Genomic DNA, 19,342 nt, shown 5'->3' with positions numbered 1-19,342 from the left:
CAGGAAGTTGGCCATATTGAATTTTGGTTTTAAAAAAAAAGGTTAAAAAATGTAGCAGTTTACAATGTTTTTTTAGGAGTATCTTCACTAAGGACTTCAATGTGATAAACTTTGTCTTTGGTGTACTGTAAGTAGAGTCCTCTAGGATTAACGGTTAGTCAAAGCTACTAAAAACTCCAAAGACATGGCCTAACGGTTTGTTTAACTTTCATGTCTCGAACGGCACAGAAATGGTCTTTCTCTCAGATAAGCAGGGGTACGTCTCGTAATGTTGACCAAATCTGCTATTAAATTGTCATGAGACATTCGAGAAGTGTCCCCATTCTGTCTTTCCAGGCTCACAGGTTTGCCATGGTGGCCCATTATTAGCCATGAAAGAGGAAGTAGTTTCTTTAGGGGCTTTGAAGGGCTTTAAAGGGCTCAAACCATAACATACGGGTTGAGTTGGTAGGTATCACCAGAATGTTAAAACAATGGACATTCCCAGGCCTTGTTCTGGGATTAACTACTCCCAAAAAATGCATCCAAAACAAAGAAATATTATTTATAAGACTGAAAACACAGCTTGACTGACATATGCAACTTAATGGGTGTTGCTGACTTGATTCTGTAGCTTACCCTGGTGTTGACATTATGTGGTCTCACTTGATGATTTCCGTAAAAGACATAACAGTTCATTGTTGTGTCTGATGGGGGTCAGTGCTGCAGCCCTTTTTAAAACATTGCCAGGATCCTGATGTGCACCCAACCCAGACGTGTGCAGAGGTGTAAGCGCTTATTCAGGGCTGTTTGCAGCCCTAGTTTCTTGAAGGTAACTAAAGTTTTCAAATACTGAAATTTAAAGTTTTCTCTCCTTAAAACAATTAAATCAGATTGTAAAAAAAGCTCATGCAGAGTTGGACTTCATCAAAACTGCTCCCCAGTGAGAGTAAAGACTTTTATCTGGTTAATTAGTAAACAAATAAGAATGTAAAAGCTTCCCACGCCTCTAAGTTTCATATTTCAGTCTCCAGTGAAGCCTTTCAAATCTACACCCACACATTAAAGCTCTGTCATTAATTGCCTTTGATAAAAACCTTTTGTTTGCACAACGTGACCATGCGGAAAATCTGGTCATGTTTTTACAGAACTAAAGATGACGGTGTACTATCTTTGTTTTTCCACCTGACAGCTCAAAACCTAAATCAGTGTTTGCTTTCATAAACCCAAAGGAAAAGAGCACATGACTAAAGAAAGCGAGTGAAAGGTAGAACAATGATGTAGAACAGCAGGTGGTGGATTTAAGTGGTTTTTATGGATTAACTTAAAAGCATCAAACATTCTTTGGAAACTTCTGATACTCACCATGGGAATCATGGGAATAATTTCCTTTGAATCCACCCTCTCACCTGTGACGAAAGCAAACGAAGGACCATAGTGAAACAAATGAGATTCTGGGCGACAGAAGCTGCAGCTGATGGAAAAAGAATATTCATGGTTCAACACAAAACATAAATAAGATACATCTGTAGCATCCCCTGCTTCCTTGTGTGGCAGGTCTTAATAACATCCAGTGTTTCTGCAGAAATGATACGCTGGACAAGTCAGTCGTGGTAGACAAGACTTGCTTTATTTAAGTTTTAAAGTGAAGGATTCCTCTGGCTTTAGGAAGTGAACTTCCACTGGCATTAACACTAAAACTGTGGCGGGAGCTTTATGAGTGGGTTTCCACGGCCAAGCGACTGCGTGCAAGCCTCACATCAGCAAGTATCAGATGGAGTGATGTAAAGCACACCGACACTGGAATGTGGAGCAGTGGAAATGTCTTCTGTGGAGTGATACTTCTCTGTCTGGCAGTGACATGGTTAAGTCTGGGTTTGGCAGATATTGGGAGAACATTACCTGCCTGACTGCTTTGTGCCAACTGTGAAGTTTGGTGGAGGAGGGATAATGGTATGGGGCTGATTTTCAGGGTTTAGGCTAGCCCCCTCATCTCCAGTGAAGACCAGTCTTAATGCTTCAGCGTACCAAGACATTTTGGACAATGCTATGCTTTCAACTGTGTGGCAACAGTTTGAGGACGGCCCTTTTCTATTCCAACGTGACTGTGAAAGCAAGGACTACAAAGACATGGTTTGATGAGTTCTGACCTCAACCCCACCAAGCACATCAGGAAAGAACCAGGACTGTTGAGCAGCTGGACGCCTGTATCAGACAAGAATGGGACAACATTCCTCTTCCAAAACTCCAGAAACTGGTCTCCTCGCTTCCCAGATGTTTACAGACTGAAATGCTACACAGTAGTAAACATGGCCCTGTCCCTACTTTTCTGATTTGTTTTTTTTTTCATCAAATTCAAAATGAGCTGATATTTTTATGAAATGGTAAAACGTCTCTGTTTCAACATCTGATATGTTGTCTTTGTTGTTTATGTTCTGTTGTGAATAAAGTATGGCTTTATGAGATTTGACAATAATTGCATTCTGTTTTTATTTACATTTTACGCAGCGCCCCAACTTTTTAAAATGCTTTTTCACTACTTTATGTGCCCCTTTTTCCCCACTTGACCTATTTTTGCTATTTTTAACCCCTTTTCACTACTTATTATTTTAACTGCTTTTTCCATTTTTTCTGCCAATTTTTTACTTTTTTTGCACTTCTGAACCAATTTTTGCTTCTTTGAACCCCTTTTTCCCTCTTTTCCACCCATTTTTCCTACTCTTCATCTATTTTTGCTACTTTCAAGTCCTTTTCAATACACTGACTGCCAATTTTTGCCACTTTTCAACTTATTTATCCTCTGTAGCCATCAGTGGCCAATTTCACCCGTTTTTGACATGGTTAACCCATTTCTGCCCATTTTTTTTTTAAATTTTATTATTATTATTATTTTTTTGCATTTATTAACCCACTTTTGCCACCTTTCATCCATTTTTTCTAACTTAACATATTTTTACTACTTTGTTTAATCCTTTTTTAACTCCATTGTTGCCACTTTCCCTTTTTTCATCCACTTCCGCATCCATTTTCCCCTTTTCAACAGTTTCCCACCATTTTCCGTCTCATTTTCTTACCCTTTTTCATTTCATAACCATTTTTTTTTCACTTTTTACCCATTTTTGACACCTTTTGCCCTTGATTGACACTTTTTCACTGCTTTTCACCATTTTTCTGGCCATTTTCCTACCCATTTCTTACTTTCTTAACCCCTTTTAGCCACTAACTTTTGCCCCATTTTTGTTTCTATGAACCCATTTTTACACTTTGCAGCCATTTTTGCCTATGATTGACACTTTTTAACTGTTTTTCACCATTTTTCTGGCCATTTTTTTCACCCCTTTTTTTACTCTTTTTTTCTTTCTCAACCCTTTTTAGCCACTTACTTTTATCCCATTTTTGTTTCTTTGAACCCATTTTTCCACTTATTACCCATTTGGCCAATTTTTAACTTTTTTGCCCCTTTTACAATTATTTCTTCTCTTAATATTATCTCGGTCCTTTCTACTTTATTCTCTGGCATCCTGACATTTGTGCTCATCATGGCCTAGCTATGAAGTCTGACATTACTTTCCAAGTGGATTATTTAATGTGCCCATTCTCATCATAAACATTACCCAAAAAAAAAGGTAATTTTGGTTTTAGAAAAAGGATTTTCTTTTTGAAGAAAAAATATAATGTACTCCTGCATGAGAAATTAAATTCATCTGTTGTGTCTTTCATAAGAGTGGTTATCATTTAGGTTAAGGATAAAATGTGTTTAGCACAGCTTGACTTTATAATGGATCATATTTTTGCTGACCTCCATGGGCCCCCTATCTGACTGGACCCCTGGAAGCTCCCGCCTTTATCCCCCCACCACAGCCCTTCTCTTAGACCCTCCACTGTACTTTCACCATCCAGCATAGTTTGTTTTGTGGATGTGTATAACCACCAGCTGGTTCTCATTCCAAGCTTACTAAAGTGATTGAATATTTTTCATACGCAGCATTAGCAGAAAAGCATCAACATTTTCTGCACACAGCCAAACAGTGCAGCTTCTTCCTGAAGTGCATTTTCTAGTTTGACCCCTCATTGAAACTTTATAAAAAAAAGTGACAAAGAAAGCTCCTCATCTGTATTGGAGCTGTAAAAAAAAAAAGACGTGTTATCAGATGTTAAATAAAGCCAGCGTGGTGTTTGGTGTCAGAGCAGAAACTAGAGAGCAGAGAGAGAGAAAATAAAAAGGGGCGGAGCCTGCAGATGGTCTAGAACAGGATCAGGAGGTAAGACAGATAGGAGGTCTCTTCCTGAGTTGAGCTGTGTGTGACTGAGACTCTTCTCTGCTTCTCCTCCTCGCAGAATATGGAGTAAAACCTCAACGCTGAAGGGTTTCTCTTTGGGAAGAGCTGAGCCACATTAAAGGTAGGAGAAATGTAGCTTTTTACATGTTTTTATTTCACCTCATTTTTTTCTTGCACTATTTCCCCCTTTTCCTTTTTTGCATAGAAGCCTGCAGGGTGAAGTGAGTAAGAGCAGCTATATGGGAGGCATTAATTCAGTATCTGGCTCTAATCTGTATTTAAAAAAGGGTGAAATCCCTCTCGTAAAAGACACACCTTCATAAAGCTACAACCTTTTTCTCTTTGTATGTTCTCAGCTTTTAAATATTTGCACATTCTTGCACCTAAACCTGCAGACTTGAGGACAGAAACGTTCTAAATGTACACTTCTCACACACTGACCTGTAAAATGTTTGGTATGCAGCCAGTCCCTTCAGGTCCATGCATGTGAACAGACAGATAAAACACTGACACTCTCCTCTGGGCTGAATTCTTATGTGCTGATGTAAAAAAGGCTTGGACACACGAGTAGTACAACTTCAGCAGAGACGATGCTGAGTCAGTGCCAACACTAATAACCAACACAAAGCTCTCTATTCTCTTAGTTTTCCTCCCTAGTAACCTGGATGTTCTTCCTCCTTTCATTTCCCACAAGTCTTGTCAATGATTGGCACGAGTTTGATTATGTTAATATCTGTGTGACACTTTTGTTTGATGGCCTGACCTCATCTGGGTGTAACTGATAGTTCCTCCTTTTCTGTATGGCTAAAAATAAAAAAAACTCGATAAACCAAGACCAGCATGATTTCACAGAAAAGTTTGCAGGCTCATTGCACCATTTTTGCAGACAAATCCAGGCTTGTTTAACAAGGCAAACAGGCTCTTAACATAAATTCAGTTTAAGATATCCTTTATAGCAATAACAATAATATATTTTATGAATAAGCGCCTTTCTCAACACTCAAGGTCACTTTACAGATAAAAACAAGTACAATAAAACAACAGATTAAGTAGGCTATCCTGAACAGGTGGGTTTTGAGTCTAGATTTGAGGAAAAGGGAGAGAGTCAATGTTCTGGATGTCTGGTGGGAGTGAGTTCCAGAGTTGGGGAGCAGCTCTGCTCCCCGTGGTTCTGAGGTGGACAGAGGGCATGGTGAGGTGGATGGAGGAGGAGGATCTGAGGGAACAGGAGGAGGTGGCTATGTGGAGGAGATAGAGAGATAAAGGGGGTGAGATTGAGGATGGCATGAATGCCTGCAGAATGATTTTGAATTGTAATCTGAATCTGAGCCAGTGAAGTTGCTGTAGGATGGGGGTGATGTGGTGAAATGAGGGAGTAGTATTGGTCTTTGTTAAAAGTGCATTCTCACATTTATTAGATATTTAAAAATACAGCGTTCTTCTCTTTCACTTTTTCATATTTTCATGTTGCAGCCTGATGCTACAGAAAAAAAAATCATTTTTATTCTCATTAATCTACACTCAGTGCCCCATCATGATAAAGTGAAAACATAATTTTAGACATTTTAAAAATGTATTAAAAATAAAAAACTGAAATGTCTCATTGCCTTAAGTACTCAGACCCTTTGCAAAAACACTTTAATGTAGCTGATGTTCCTCCCATTCCTCTGATCTTTGCTGAGATGTTTCTACTCCTTGATCAGAGCCCACCTGTGCTAAATTAAATTGATTGGACAAGATCTGGAAAGGCACACACCTCTCTATAGAAGGCCTCACAGCTGACGATGATATCAGAGCAAAAACCAAGCCATGAGGTCAAAGGAGCTGCAGCAGAGCTCAGAGACAGGATGGTTGACAGGACAGATCTGGGGAAGGCGGCAAAAAAGTTCTACTGCACTGAAAGCGGAAGAAGTTTGGCACAACCAGGACTCATCCAAGAGCTGGTCGCCCATAATGAGCGATCATGGGACCAAAGGGGCTTTGTAAGAGAGGTAGCCAGTCACTCTGACTGAGCGACAGAGATCCTGTAGAGAGGGATTTTTGCATAATATGTCCCCTTTAAATTCTGCTTGGAGTTTGCAAAAAAAACCTCCAAAGACCTCTCTTACTAAGGCCCTTCTCCCCCCTGATCGCTCAGTTTGGCCAGGTGACCAGCTCTTGGAAGCAGGCAAGCAGCTAGGCTTGTCATGATACCAGGATTTTAAAATTCAGTGTAAAGTTGGAAAAATTAAATCAAAAATGCTTACAGTTAATGGTGAGCAGTAATCCCATATAATTACTGACACCAGAAAAAATTCTGCCATGGATTGGATTACTTCAGCACCCTCATTGATGTTTAAATACACACAAGAGGCTTGAAGCATAAGCGACATAAGCGGCTGCTTAGGGCCCCGTTGCAACCAGGGGGCCCCCAAGGGCGAGGAAGTGAATGTTCACAGGCAGTTCAGAAGCAAACTATAGTGAGATCAGCCAGGCTCTGAAAGGGAATGGGGTGCTGGGAGTAAAAGTCAGGAAGAAACAGAGCCCCACCTTAGATTCAATAGTTTAAGTCGATGTTTTACATCAGGGAATTTGTATAACGCTGTTTTAGGCTGTTTCTCAAGTCTGTTCATTAAAATGAATGTAACATCATGTTCTTGAACGGACCACGCAACAGTCAAAACAGTGTCTCTGCATCGGAGCAGTGTTACAGTGGCTCAACATGAACTGGAGTCCTGTTAAACTTGTGGTTTTCTTAAGTTTGTTACCAAATTACTCCACACAGCAGAGACAGAGGAGTGGAAGACTTCCTGATCTCCCAGAGACAATCACAGTCCTTCCCAGATCCACAAAAATCCAGCTCACAGCTGAACTTACTGCATGCATGCCAGTGGGCCAAAAGTGTGGATCTAATAGCCACTACCATTATGTACAGGGATGATCATCAGTGGACTAAAAAGACAGTTCATACACAATGGTCGAATACACGAGTCTAGTTTAACCCATTTAAAAAAATACACTGAGACAAATCACTTCAGGTTTAACTACAGTAATGTACGCAACGTTATATGTTAAATTTCTCCCAACATCTATAATGTGGTTTGAAATAAAATGAACAAAATCTCATGTTCTGTTACCTCATTTTTTCAGCGGTTAGGGGGTCCCCAATCAAACTTTGCTTAGGGCCCCAAGTAAGCTTGGGCCGGCCCTGGTTAGCATAGCAGAGTGATATCTGACAGACAACAGCACAGCAAAAGCCCTGTCATCATACTAAAAGCATTCTCAGTGCTATGGCAGTAAAAATTAAAGTCCTATGAAATTGCAGAAATTGCTGAAATTGCACAAAATCTTGCAGTGTTTCTAATGCCTATGCATGTTAGACCATGTACAGGTCTCTGCATGCAACTTTGGGTGATTAAAAACAAGAAATTGTGAAATATTGGCTGCTTAGGATTGCTTATTTTGCTGCCATCATATGAAATCTGATCTTTTAACAGCCCTTATAACACCATTACGTAAAATCACAGAAAATGAATTGTAAAGAAGAATTTTAGAAAGTTATTTGAAAAAAAAAAACCAACAGATCAGGCTGTTTCAGGAGGTAGATCAATTCAAAATCTTCCTCCATAAGAGCTGCTGTGTTTAGTTTTTGTTTATCACATAGTTCAGCCATCATATTTTGGTCTGAGGATCTCAGCCTCTGCTTACTGATATGACTTCTTGGAAATTTAACATTAATAATCAGGTTGTGGTGAAGTGAACCTGAGGAATTGCGTGATTTTGCAACTACAGCTTGATCAGAAAGCCGACATAACGCATGCACGTTCAGCTTTTGCATAAATTGCAAAGTATATAATGCATACTAAACATACATACTAAAGCTGGCTGGTTTGCACTGAAGCAGATGGAGTTATCATAACCATGCAGCAGCCAGTTGGACGTTCCTGGAGGGATTGCACTTCCCTCTTTCTGCAGGAACATTTCCAAAGTCTAATACTTGATTTGAATCCAGAGTTAGAGAGAAAACAACAGCTCTGTAGCAGGAATTTATATTAAGGGGGGGGGGGTGTCATGAAAACAGCAAAAAAGTTCAATTAGAGCTGATAAAGCAGCGAGATTTAACATAATAGCTGCTATCAGAGGAGACATGAGCTGACCACTGAGTGAGCTGAGGTCTTATCAGCTCTCTGGTGAGAAATTCTTCATCCTAACAACACTCAGAATCCACCCAAACTCAACAATCTTCATAGTTTGACCACCACAAACATCGGTTATAAAAGTGAACTAAGTCTATCTTATCCTGCCCCTCTTTGAACTTCTGTTATTTAACTCTGCTTTTACAACTCACAGGAAATGACTGACTGTATTATGGCACCTCTAGCTCAACTATTTCTCTCACACACCCCTCCTCTCTGACTGTCAGACCCACCCTGTCCTTTCCCAGCAGTCACGTTTAAACTGAATGCAGATGTTTGTCCCAGTATAGCTCTGAATGTACGGGACATTTTATTGCAGATTAAGTGGCTGTATGATGAAGCTGTATGTATCCCTCATCAGTTTGTGGTCTGTAGTAGCAGCCCGCCCTCCCCCGCTAGGGTGGATGTTGAAAATGGTTTCGATAACAGAGAGGAAGTCTGATAGGCGGTGTAAACACAGCTCTGTTTGAGCTGCTGAAACTCTGGTTCCTTTTCTTTTCCCCGCATTTATATTCAAGATGAAGGAAGGAGGTGCACTTTTTTTGGTGCGTTAGTCATTACCATATTTACACTATAAATCCATAAAAAGAGAGTGAGAATTAAAAGCTTCTGTTAACATTTTTGCCTTTATTGTGATAGGACAGGGAGAGGAAGTAGGGAATGACATCCACCCAACGGGAGCGTGATCAGGAAATGATCAGACTCCAACCCTTCTGCACCAACCAAGCTAAGCTAGCACCCCTAAACGTATCTTAACGGGACAGTCACTGAGCACTGTCTCATCATTCGTGAGCCCCACACTCAAATTTACCAACTTTTGAAAAATGCAACCAAGACCAGGTGTGATTATTGCCCCGTCAGCGTCTCCCTGCAGTCACAGATATATTAAATAAGTCTACTACTCTTCCTTCATGTCTCATTTAAAAAACTCACAGACCGCTCAGTGGACAAGTCAAAGTTGTCTGAACCTTGTGTTATCAAATATTCACTCTTTTTGGTTCCTTTATTTCCTTTTCAATCCATAGCAAGTTTGTTTTTCTGTTCCTTTTTAATGTCACAATCTACAGTCCACCCAAACAAAGTTCCTCCTTTTCTTTCAAAATAAAATCAGGTGTAGATAAAAACAGGAAGTCAAACACCCTTAGTTTAATACAGGCATCCAAACTGAAAAAAAAAAACTGTTTGAATGCAAAATAAACTCAAAATATTAAAGTCACTGCCCAGTAAAGGAAGAATAGTGTTGAGTGTTTGACAGCCCTGATCAAATGATCATGGTGCTGGTTTAGCTAAGCTGGCTCAGCGGGAGTGGGTTCTGAGTGGGATCTCCTCAGGTACTCTGGCTTCCTCCCACAGACCAAAGACATGCTTGTTAGTTTAACCAGGGACTCTAAATTGCCCATAGGTGTGAGTGTGAGCTGTCCTTGTATTTCAGCACTGTGATGGACCAGTGGCCAGTCCAGGGTGTACGCTGTCTCTTACCCAAATAATTTTCCTTTATTTATGCTGGAGTACAATCTTTTTAAAAATGTAAATCCCTTTTATTAAAACTGAATTACCTTTATATTCATAATGTTAACAATGTAGATGGACGCACTAAACTATTAGGAAAGTAAGGTTAGAATTTATAGCAAGGCTGTGATGTACACAAATGTCAGGATGTCAGAAAATGAATTAGAAAAAAGTGAGGAAACTTTTTTGAAATATAATGAATAATTTAGTAATTTGAAGAGAAAAAATGGGTGAAAATTGGCAAGAATGGGTTGATATATTTCTAATTTTGTATTAATAGTTTAAAAGCAGCAAAACTGGGGAAAATAGACAAAACAGGGTCAAAAACTGCTTAAGTAGGCAAAAAGATGTTATGGCAAACAAAAAGATGTTATGGAAATGGTTAAAAAAAGGGGGAAACAATTGTTCAAAAAATGACAGAAATGGGTGAAAAAAGGCACAAATGGGATAAAAGTGGCAAAAAATTTTAAAGTAGTCTAAAAAGAGGAGTGGGAACTGGCAAACATTTTCAAAAAGCTGTAAAAATCGGGTAAATGAAAAAAAAAAAGGAGCTGAAAATAGCCAAAAAAATGGCACAAGGCAGCTACAATTGGGAAAAGTGGCAGAAATGGGCGAAAACCAAATACAATGAAATCATTAATAAATAAATGAAGTGGGATGGGCCATTCTCTGGTTTGTCAGGGGTCCAGCCTGTTCTGTGGGCAGGCCGGACAAAGAGAAAAAGCAAGGATAGAATAAAAGAAAGTGAGTAAATAAATATAAGGACCACTGGCTCCTTTCAAAGGAGAATGAATGTTGAAACAGAGATTCTTGAATGTAGAGAATCTGCTGTAGGATAATAAACACCAGGAAGTTCACCAAGTTGAAACCATGGTGGTCAGATCTTTTATGCAGAGCTTCAGTCCACCGCTGACTGGCTGAAAAGAAAAAACATTTTTACCCTAGACAAGCATTGTGAAAGAAGGGCTGCCTAATCTGTTTGTGATGTGAGAATTTGGCTGGTACTTGTACCTCCATGGTAGCAACACACAAATGTTAGTTTATGAGTTTGAAAAAAAGCAGTCAACAGAGTGATGAAGTACTAAATGATTGTGCATCCTGCTGCCTAAAAGGCATCTTTATGTGGAAAGTTGGTGTAAAACATCCTTTTTGGCATGCATATTCATAACAACAGGACATATTTTATGATGATTCTTCTGATATTTTGCTGACTCAGGTGACCATCAGACAGAGGAAGTCATTAGGAATCTGGCCTTGTTGCTACTCAGTGTGTGACTGTGTTGGTCTGATGTTTGTTGGCAGGCACAGAGAGGGTTTCACTGGAGTAAAGAAACTGGACTGGCAGACCTAAAACCAAAACAAAGAGCTGAATGAAGCTTGAATGTTCCACATAGCTCAGTGGAACGGCTCAGTCTGGTTCTTTTCTCCATGGATTTGTGATCCCCAGAATCCCAGCTGTCTTCATGTAACCCCTCATTGATTAAAAAAGTATTCATTTGTGAGTAAAGCCATTGTGTTTCTCTGCAGATGAGCGACCAGGACAGCAGCAGCTCCTCCTCCTCTCAGACAGAGGGAGAGTTGGATGAAGAGACGAACGGAGAGGTGGAGAAAGAAGAAGAGAGGGATGAAAAACACAGAGGCAGTCCGACTCCGAGCCTGTCCAGCTTCTCCTCGTCTCTGCGCGCCGTCATCCGGATCAAACAGAAGTACCAGGCCATGAAGAAGAGACGGCAGGAGATGACTCTGGCTCTGAACGGAGCCGGGACGTTTACAGGTGCTCCAGTCAGAACCAGCCCCAAAATCTTCACCTTTGACGGAGTCACCCCTGCAGCCTTCTCCTCCCTGTCATCCTCAGCTCCTCAGAGGAAGAAGAAGAGGAGGAGGAAGAGGGTTTTGTTTCCTAACAGAGGAGGGTGCAGGAGTCCACCAAAGCAGGAGCGCAGCAGAGCCAAATACTGCCTCTACCTGCTGTTTGCCATCGTTTTTGTACAGGTAGGTCACCAGATATCAGCTGTTTCATTTACAGGAATTACTCCATTTTTAAAAAAGCATTTAAGGAACTTTAACCAGATTATTATAACCACATTCACCATAAAAGAAAATCTATAAGGATGTTTTTCTCATAGTAAAGTTAGTCATTGTCTAAAGAGGAGTTAAATGGGTGAAGATTACTGAAGATTACTGTGAGTGTTAACAGGAAGCTAAACACCATGCTGACAGCACACTTCTCCTGATTAATGACATAGAAGGTTTGAACAGAACACATTTATTCCTGACTGATCAGTGATTAAAAACAAGTTAAATCTCAAGTTTTTCAATGTTAAAACTAAACAACCCTGTATCGTTGGTAGATAGGATACAAAAGTAGATACAATATGATGCAATATGACAGACTATAGCTATGTTATGGTAGATACAATATGATAGATATGATACGATATGCTATGATATTATAGATACAATACAAAATATATGAGATGGTACAATATGATAGATATGATGAACCTAATATGATAAATATGATATGATAGAGTTATGATACCAGTGTTAATTTCGTCGACTAAAACTATGACTAAAAATGTTCGTCGACAGCCTTTTCTTCCATGACAAAAACTAGACCAAGACAAACAAAAATAGATCTGTGATGACTAAAACTGACAAAAAGTAACTTTAGTTTTCGTCAAGATGACTAAAACTAGACTAAAATGTAACGTAGTTTTCGTCGGACATTCAAAAACCATGATAATTCTCCACTGTGGGTAAATCTGTCAAAATACAATGCATCTGTATCTATTCTGCCTCACAGCTGTAGAAAGCAGGGACCCCAGGTTTGACTGTGCAGAGAACACAGTACTATGACTATGTACCAGATTTATCCAAGAAAATTAATGCTCAAACTAAAGATAAAGACTAAAATGTGAGGACTTTTCGTGGACTAAAATGTTTTCGTCAACTAAAACTAGAAAGACTAAGCCTAAAATTAAAAATAGCTGCCAAAAATTAACACTGAATTATACAATACAAAAAAGTTGCTATGATAAAGTATGATAGATACAATATGATATGATACAATATGATACATCAGTATTTAATACAATATAATGGCTACAATAGTATATATGATATGATTGATACGATAAATGCAATATGATAAATATGATATGAAAGATATATGTGATATGATACAATAGATATGAGATACAATATGATGTGATAGATACGTCAGAGTTTGACACAATATGATATGAAATGATAAATACGATACAAGACATACGATACCTTATGATATGATACAGTACAATAGACAAGACAGATATAAAACAGTAGATATATGATACGATACAAACGATACAATTTTATAGATACAATTTGATATGACAGGATGTAAAACAATACGATACGATATGATTAATAAGATACAATAGGTACATTATGATATGATATGATGTTATTGGTCTTGAACTCCACTGGTGCATAGATTTCCCTGCTTCACAGCAGAATCATTTAATAAAAGCAATATGAACCAGAAGAAAAATCCCAGTGTCAATAGAAATGTAGGACTGTTGGTAACAACACCTGATGATTGATCATCACTTGACTTTTCCTGTATTTAATGCTTCCTGCAGGAAAATGTGTGGAAATTATTTTTGCACATTTGTGATCCAGATCTTCATTCCTATTGATGCTGACCTTCTCTCTGTTCCTCTGATGTGTCCTCCTTGTCATATTTTTTCAGTTCAGTTTTTCTATTCATTATACCAATGTACTCTTTTTGATGGACAGACATGTGGTTTGATGAAAAAAAACAAGGTTCTCACTGTCCCTAACTTAATCTTGCATCAGTTTCTTCATTTCGGTTCATGCTGGAATTTCTACAAAACGAAAGCATTTCCTATGAGCCCTTGCTTGCGATAAGCTCTTGTTAGCATGGTGCGTTGGGCTATCTCAGAATTTAACTTCAAGCAGATCTTTTTCTGTAACTTCTTTATTTTGTGTTTTTAAGACAGCAGTTTTTACATCAGAGCACTCAAAACTGTTGATATCTGCTGCTGTGCTTGGGTTTTGTTTTTAGGATTATGAGAACCAAATACAATGTTTAAGAGGTAAGGTTTGTACACAACACAGGAGTAATGAGAAATAAGAGAGAGGCTATTCTGTGTGATAATATTTAACTTCATTTTACTCCTATTGAAGTTCAAGAACAGAACTAAATAGTTTGGATTTATACAGCAACACTCCTGACACTTATAACATTTTGTCATCCTCCATGAGGTTGAAAAATGTGTGTCAGGAATGTACATCACCTTGATCTCCTTTGTGACTCAGCAGGTGTAAATATAGGCTGAACTGCCTACATGCTCGGTCATGTTCGTTTTCATTCAGGCTGATAATAAAAAAAATACAAAGTGTATTTCATTCAGATCCAAAGGAGGATCACTTATCATCTATTTAGCTGTTAGACTCCTGGTGCCGTTCCCACACTTCATTTCAGCCTGGGGGCCTCTCAGTAAGCTCATCCAGCCATGACCGTAGTTGTCTCTGCCTGCTTTATTGTGGCGAGGATCCGGCAGTGTTAAAAGTGGTTTATTTTGCAGATTTAAACATAAACTAGTGGTTCACATGTTGCAGCAGCTGAGCAGATTTCAACCTAGACATGAGCTGTTTTCTTTAGCCTGCATTCCCACAAAAGCCATCTGCAGAGATAAGAACTGGTTTGCAGGGGTAAACAAGAACAGGCTTGGCATTTTTCTGTGGCTTCTTACTAATCAGTCCACTGCTTTTTTAAACTGTAACTTTAGTTACTTCAGTTTTTAACAAGTAGATTGTTCATAAGAATACTGTCCAAATTCTTTATTTGTATGATTGCAACCAAAATAGCATTAGCATTTGGAAAAAGCAGTTAGAAAAGCAGAAAAATGTTAAGTGTGCATGAAGCAAAACCACTATACTGCTCATATGCACGTTATTATTGTAATGAAAAGTACAACAAAACCATGGAGTGTAGTAACATTTAGTGAAACAGCTGCAGCAGCTTCTAGAAAATGTTCAGTGTTATGTTTTGAAACCAGAAGTATTTGTTATATCACCTCCTTAAAGCCTTCAGACTCTATTGACAAAAACAGTCAGAACTCTGGAGTTGCTGGTCTTTAGCAAGAGGAAACCTGGTATTGCAACTATTGCAGAAGTGTTGACGCATGATTGTCTGCCCTCCCCAGTCCCCACCTGCATGCATTCAATTTGCTCCAGGTCCAAGCGGGCCTGCAGGGCTACTGACTTTGCAAAGCTGATGGAATTGACCAGATTTCATGTCTGTCATCAGGCAAATCCATCTTGCGAAGCTGCAGTCTGAAACTTTTGTGCCCCTTCTGAGAATGGATGAACCAATCAGTGTCATTTGAGGAGAAGGAGGTGGTAGCTTTGGGCAGGGTCTGGTTTTGTTGCAAGCTTGTCAACAATGGTGACCGGTGATTGGTTCAAGACAGTCTGGCTGCAGATTGCACATCTCTGACAGCCACTCTCACAACCCTTCTCCTTAGACCCTGTCTGTTTCAGAACCGAGGTGCCGTAATTTGCTGGTACAATGTATTTGATTTTTTTTTTGTTAAATTTAACTTCATTCATGAACCAAATCTGGCAGTTACATTCACTTGCAGAGTAAGCAACATTTCATAAATAATCCATCCCTCCATCTTCTATACCCCTTAATCCATTCTGGGTCGCGGGGGGGCTGGAGCTTATCCCACCTGTCATCGGGGTACACCCTGGACTGGTCGCCAGTCAATCCCAGGGCTGACCAGGCACGCTTACATTCACACCTGTGGGTAATTCAAAATCACCAATTAACCTAATGAGCATGTTTTTGGTGGTGGGAGGAAGCCGGAGTACCACGGGAGAACCAACGTGTGCACATGCAAACTCCACACAGAAAGGCCCTGGCCCTGAGCGGGAAGCGAACCAGTAACTTTCTTGCTGTGAGGCAACAGCGCTAACCCCTGTGCCGCCGTGCCGGTCTTCAAAAAAACAAGAAACAAAATTAATTTTCATATCATAAATAAAACAGAGAAAAAGGTCAGAAGTACAGTAGCTTGCTTTAGCTTTTGTTAGCTTTAGCTAAAACTGACATAGCTATGCTAGCTATGTAATTAATGTTACTTCATAAGTCAATGTAGCTCAGTTAGATTTAGCAACATGAGCTTTAGCAAATGTAGCCAACATAGCTATGTGGAGAACATAGCTGTGTAGCTTATGTAGCTGCTTTGTGAGCTTAGCTTTAGGTATGGAGCTTAGGGAGCTGCTTTGTGGGCTTATCTTGAGCCATGTTAGCTACGTAGCTACATTAGCTTATGTAGCTATTGGAGCTGCATTAGCTATGCTTGCTGTGTTGAAATGTTTTCATGGAGGACGAGTTTTTTTCCTGTAAGCCATTTGCAATCAGGTTTAAACTTTTGGTACACTAAACCTTACCTAAGTCTTTACACTAATTTGAAGTTTAATCCAATTTAATTTAGAAAGATTAAGCTTGCATTTCAGTCCTGAAAGAGTTGGCCTTTCAGATGAACGATCTTTGAGAATAGCTCTCAGAAATGAACAGTCTGCAGCCAGACCCCCCTTTTAAATTGGTTCAGGTGAAGCCATGGTGGCATTTTTCATTTCTTTATCAAAAAATAAGATAGAACCACACTGAAGAGCTTTTCTAGGTAGAAATTATGTTTTTGCTTTGCTCCTGAAAGGCTTCAACAAGAGTTTAATTCACCAACTGGCTCCAGCGATAGTGAACAATGATAGCGGCTGCAAGGAAAAGGAGCACCCACACGAGTCGAACATGGTGGACTTCTGGGCTTAAACATGCTTGGGCGCTGTAAGGGTTGCCTTCTGAGCGTTGACCTTAACCTTTAGCTTTGCTGCCATGTGAGGGAGGAGTGCAAAAGTGCCAGTGATCAAGAGCCAATAGGCTTTCCAAACCAAAGAAAAGAATCAACAAAACAGAAAAAACAAGATGTATGGTTGCTTAAAATTATCTCAGAATCTGTGATGCTTGCTGGTGAAACAGGGCACAGGAAATGTGAAATAAGGAGGAATTTTGGTCTGAATTGTGGCTCTGGAAGCTTCACATTAAGTCTTGAATGTTTGTCTGCTGTCTCTTTGCAGGTGTATAACGCCATAGAGAACCTGGACGACCACGTTCTGCGGTATGACCTGGAGGGTTTGGAGAAGACTCTGAGGAGGGAGGTGTTTGGACAGCAGGGGGCAGTGGAGGGTCTGCTAGCCCACCTGAAGGACTACCTGTCCACTTATGTCCACAATAAACCTCTAGTGGTATCCCTGCACGGCCCCAGCGGTGTTGGAAAGAGCCACCTGGGACGACTGCTGGCAGGACACTTCCGCTCCGTGGTCGGGGAGACGCTTGTGCTTCAGTACTACGTCCTGCATCACTGCCCCCTGGAGGCTGACGCGCCGAGGTGCGCCCGTGACCTCTCCACTGTCATCTCGGAGATGGTGGAGCGAGCCGAGGAGGAAGAGAAGATCCCGCTCTTCATCTTCGACGAGGCCGAGCACATGCATGATGAGATCCTGGACGCTCTGTGGCAGCTGGTCGCCTCCAAACAGTCCAATGAGTACCTAAACGCCGTCTACCTGTTCCTGAGCAACCTGGGGCACACGCACATCACCAAACACATGCTGCACAACTCTTCAAGCGTTTCTACGGCTGCACAAAGCCGCTTAGTCAAAGAGCTGACTCCTATTCTCAGAAACACGCTGGAGAAGCTGCACCAGCTGTGGACGGAGGCGGATATCTTACCTCTGGGCCTCCTGGAGAAAAGCCACGTGATGGAGTGTTTCCTGGATGAAATAACTCGAGAGGGTTTCTACCCGGATCACACCAACATCGAGCGCCTCGCGGGGGAGATTGAATATTATCCCGCGGTAGGGGAGCATGAATATTCCCAGACTGGCTGCAAACAAGTGGTGGCAAAGGTCAACCTGCTGTGAAGTGTTTGGATGTTTCACATTCTCTGAACCATGAAGAAAGACAGAGAAGACTTAGAGAGCTTACATGCTTACTACACTTGAATGACAAAACTGGGGGCCAAAGCTTTCATAAGCTGTTATGTAATAACGTTAAACAAAAAACAATCTGAACGCTGTGGTGAGAATATCCTGTGAAGTTTGACAAAGTCCACATCCTTTTACTACAAAAACTTCTACCCTGGAGCTGAATCTTCTTTTCTTACTGGGGAAATAAAAGTTTTAAAGCAGCTCCAGCGGGTCTTTCCTGCCTGTACAGATGCGAAAGAGCTTATTTCTGCCACCAGCAAGCTCAGATATTTATTAAAAACTCTGACAGAAAGGCTTTTTGTTGAAGTAAGATCCCTTTTTAAAAGATGCAAGCTTCAGACTCCATTGACAAAAGCTATAATTTTACCTTGTCTGCTATGGAGGCTCTACACAGACATGCAAGTTATTTACTCTGATTTTTTTATGAATAATTTTTGGTTGTTTTTGTCAGATCTTGACTTTTTATCGCATATCCCTGTAGCTGTACTACCCCAATTCTGAAAATGTTGGGACTTGTGTAAAATGTGAATGCATACAGAATACAATGAAAATCCTGATCAACATACAGCGTCTATAATCAGTATTTACCCCGCTGGGTGTTTTATCCTTTTTTGGGTTCTATAAATCAAGTGAAATCATAGTGAAATGGGGATCACCTGGGTGTGGTGAATGTTGAGGGTCCAGTCACTGGTTGATCAGTATCCATGGCTACAATTACACCATGAAAAGAACACTCCAAGCAACTCAGAGAAAAGGTTATTGACAAGTCTAAGTCAGGGGATGGATGCAAAAACATTTCCAAGGCTCTTAACAACCCCCTAGAGTTCAGTTAAAAGTGAGCATGCAAGAAGGAGACTAGTGAGAGAGGCCACCAAGACACCTATGACTACTCTGAAGGAGTTCCAAGCTTCAGCAGCTGAGATGGGAGGGACTGCGGACAACAACTGTTGGCCAGGTTCTTCACTAGTCAGAGCTTTATGGGAGAGTGGCAAAGAGAAAGACACTGTTGAAGAAAACTCAGATTCAATCTAGGCTAGAGTTGACCAAAATGTATGTGGGAGACTCCATGGTCAAGTGGAAAAAGTTCTTTGGTGTGACGCCATGTTTGAGGGCAGCACCATGCTGTGGGGATGCTTCTCGGCAGCCGGCCCTGGAAAGCTTGAAAAGGTAGAGAGTAAAATGTAGAAAATTCCTGGGGACAATCTTCTTCACTCTGCAAGAGAAGTACAGCTTGGGAGATTTATTTCCAGTCAGACAGTGAGCTGAAGCATACAGAGAAACCTTCACAGAAATGGTTTAAAGACAACAAGAAAGCCAAATTATACCAACCATGATTGGTTT

General features: G+C 40.3%; 1 protein-coding gene across 1 annotated transcript; it reads left to right on the top strand.

The window, feature by feature from the left end:
- Positions 1–4,241: 4,241 nt before the first annotated feature.
- Positions 4,242–18,756, top strand: tor4aa (torsin family 4, member Aa). The gene is made up of 3 exons (XM_041810264.1): positions 4,242–4,380; positions 11,471–11,935; positions 17,093–18,756. The coding sequence occupies exons 2-3, from the start codon at positions 11,471–11,473 to the stop codon at positions 17,933–17,935; spliced, it is 1,308 nt and encodes a 435-aa protein (XP_041666198.1). The 5' UTR covers positions 4,242–4,380; the 3' UTR covers positions 17,936–18,756.
- Positions 18,757–19,342: the final 586 nt, after the last annotated feature.

Source organism: Cheilinus undulatus, linkage group 17, assembly GCF_018320785.1.
Source record: "Cheilinus undulatus linkage group 17, ASM1832078v1, whole genome shotgun sequence".
NCBI classification, from domain to species: Eukaryota; Metazoa; Chordata; class Actinopteri; order Labriformes; family Labridae; genus Cheilinus; species Cheilinus undulatus.
Note: the sequence above shows the minus strand (reverse complement) of the source record. Positions and strands in the feature narration are given on the sequence as shown.

Coding starts and splice junctions, on each gene's coding strand:
- tor4aa (XM_041810264.1), top strand. CDS start 11,471: ATGAGCGACCAGGACAGCAGCAGCTCCTCCTCCTCTCAGACAGAGGGA. Junction 11,936..17,092: donor TTGCCATCGTTTTTGTACAG/GTAGGTCACCAG, acceptor GTCTCTTTGCAG/GTGTATAACGCCATAGAGAA.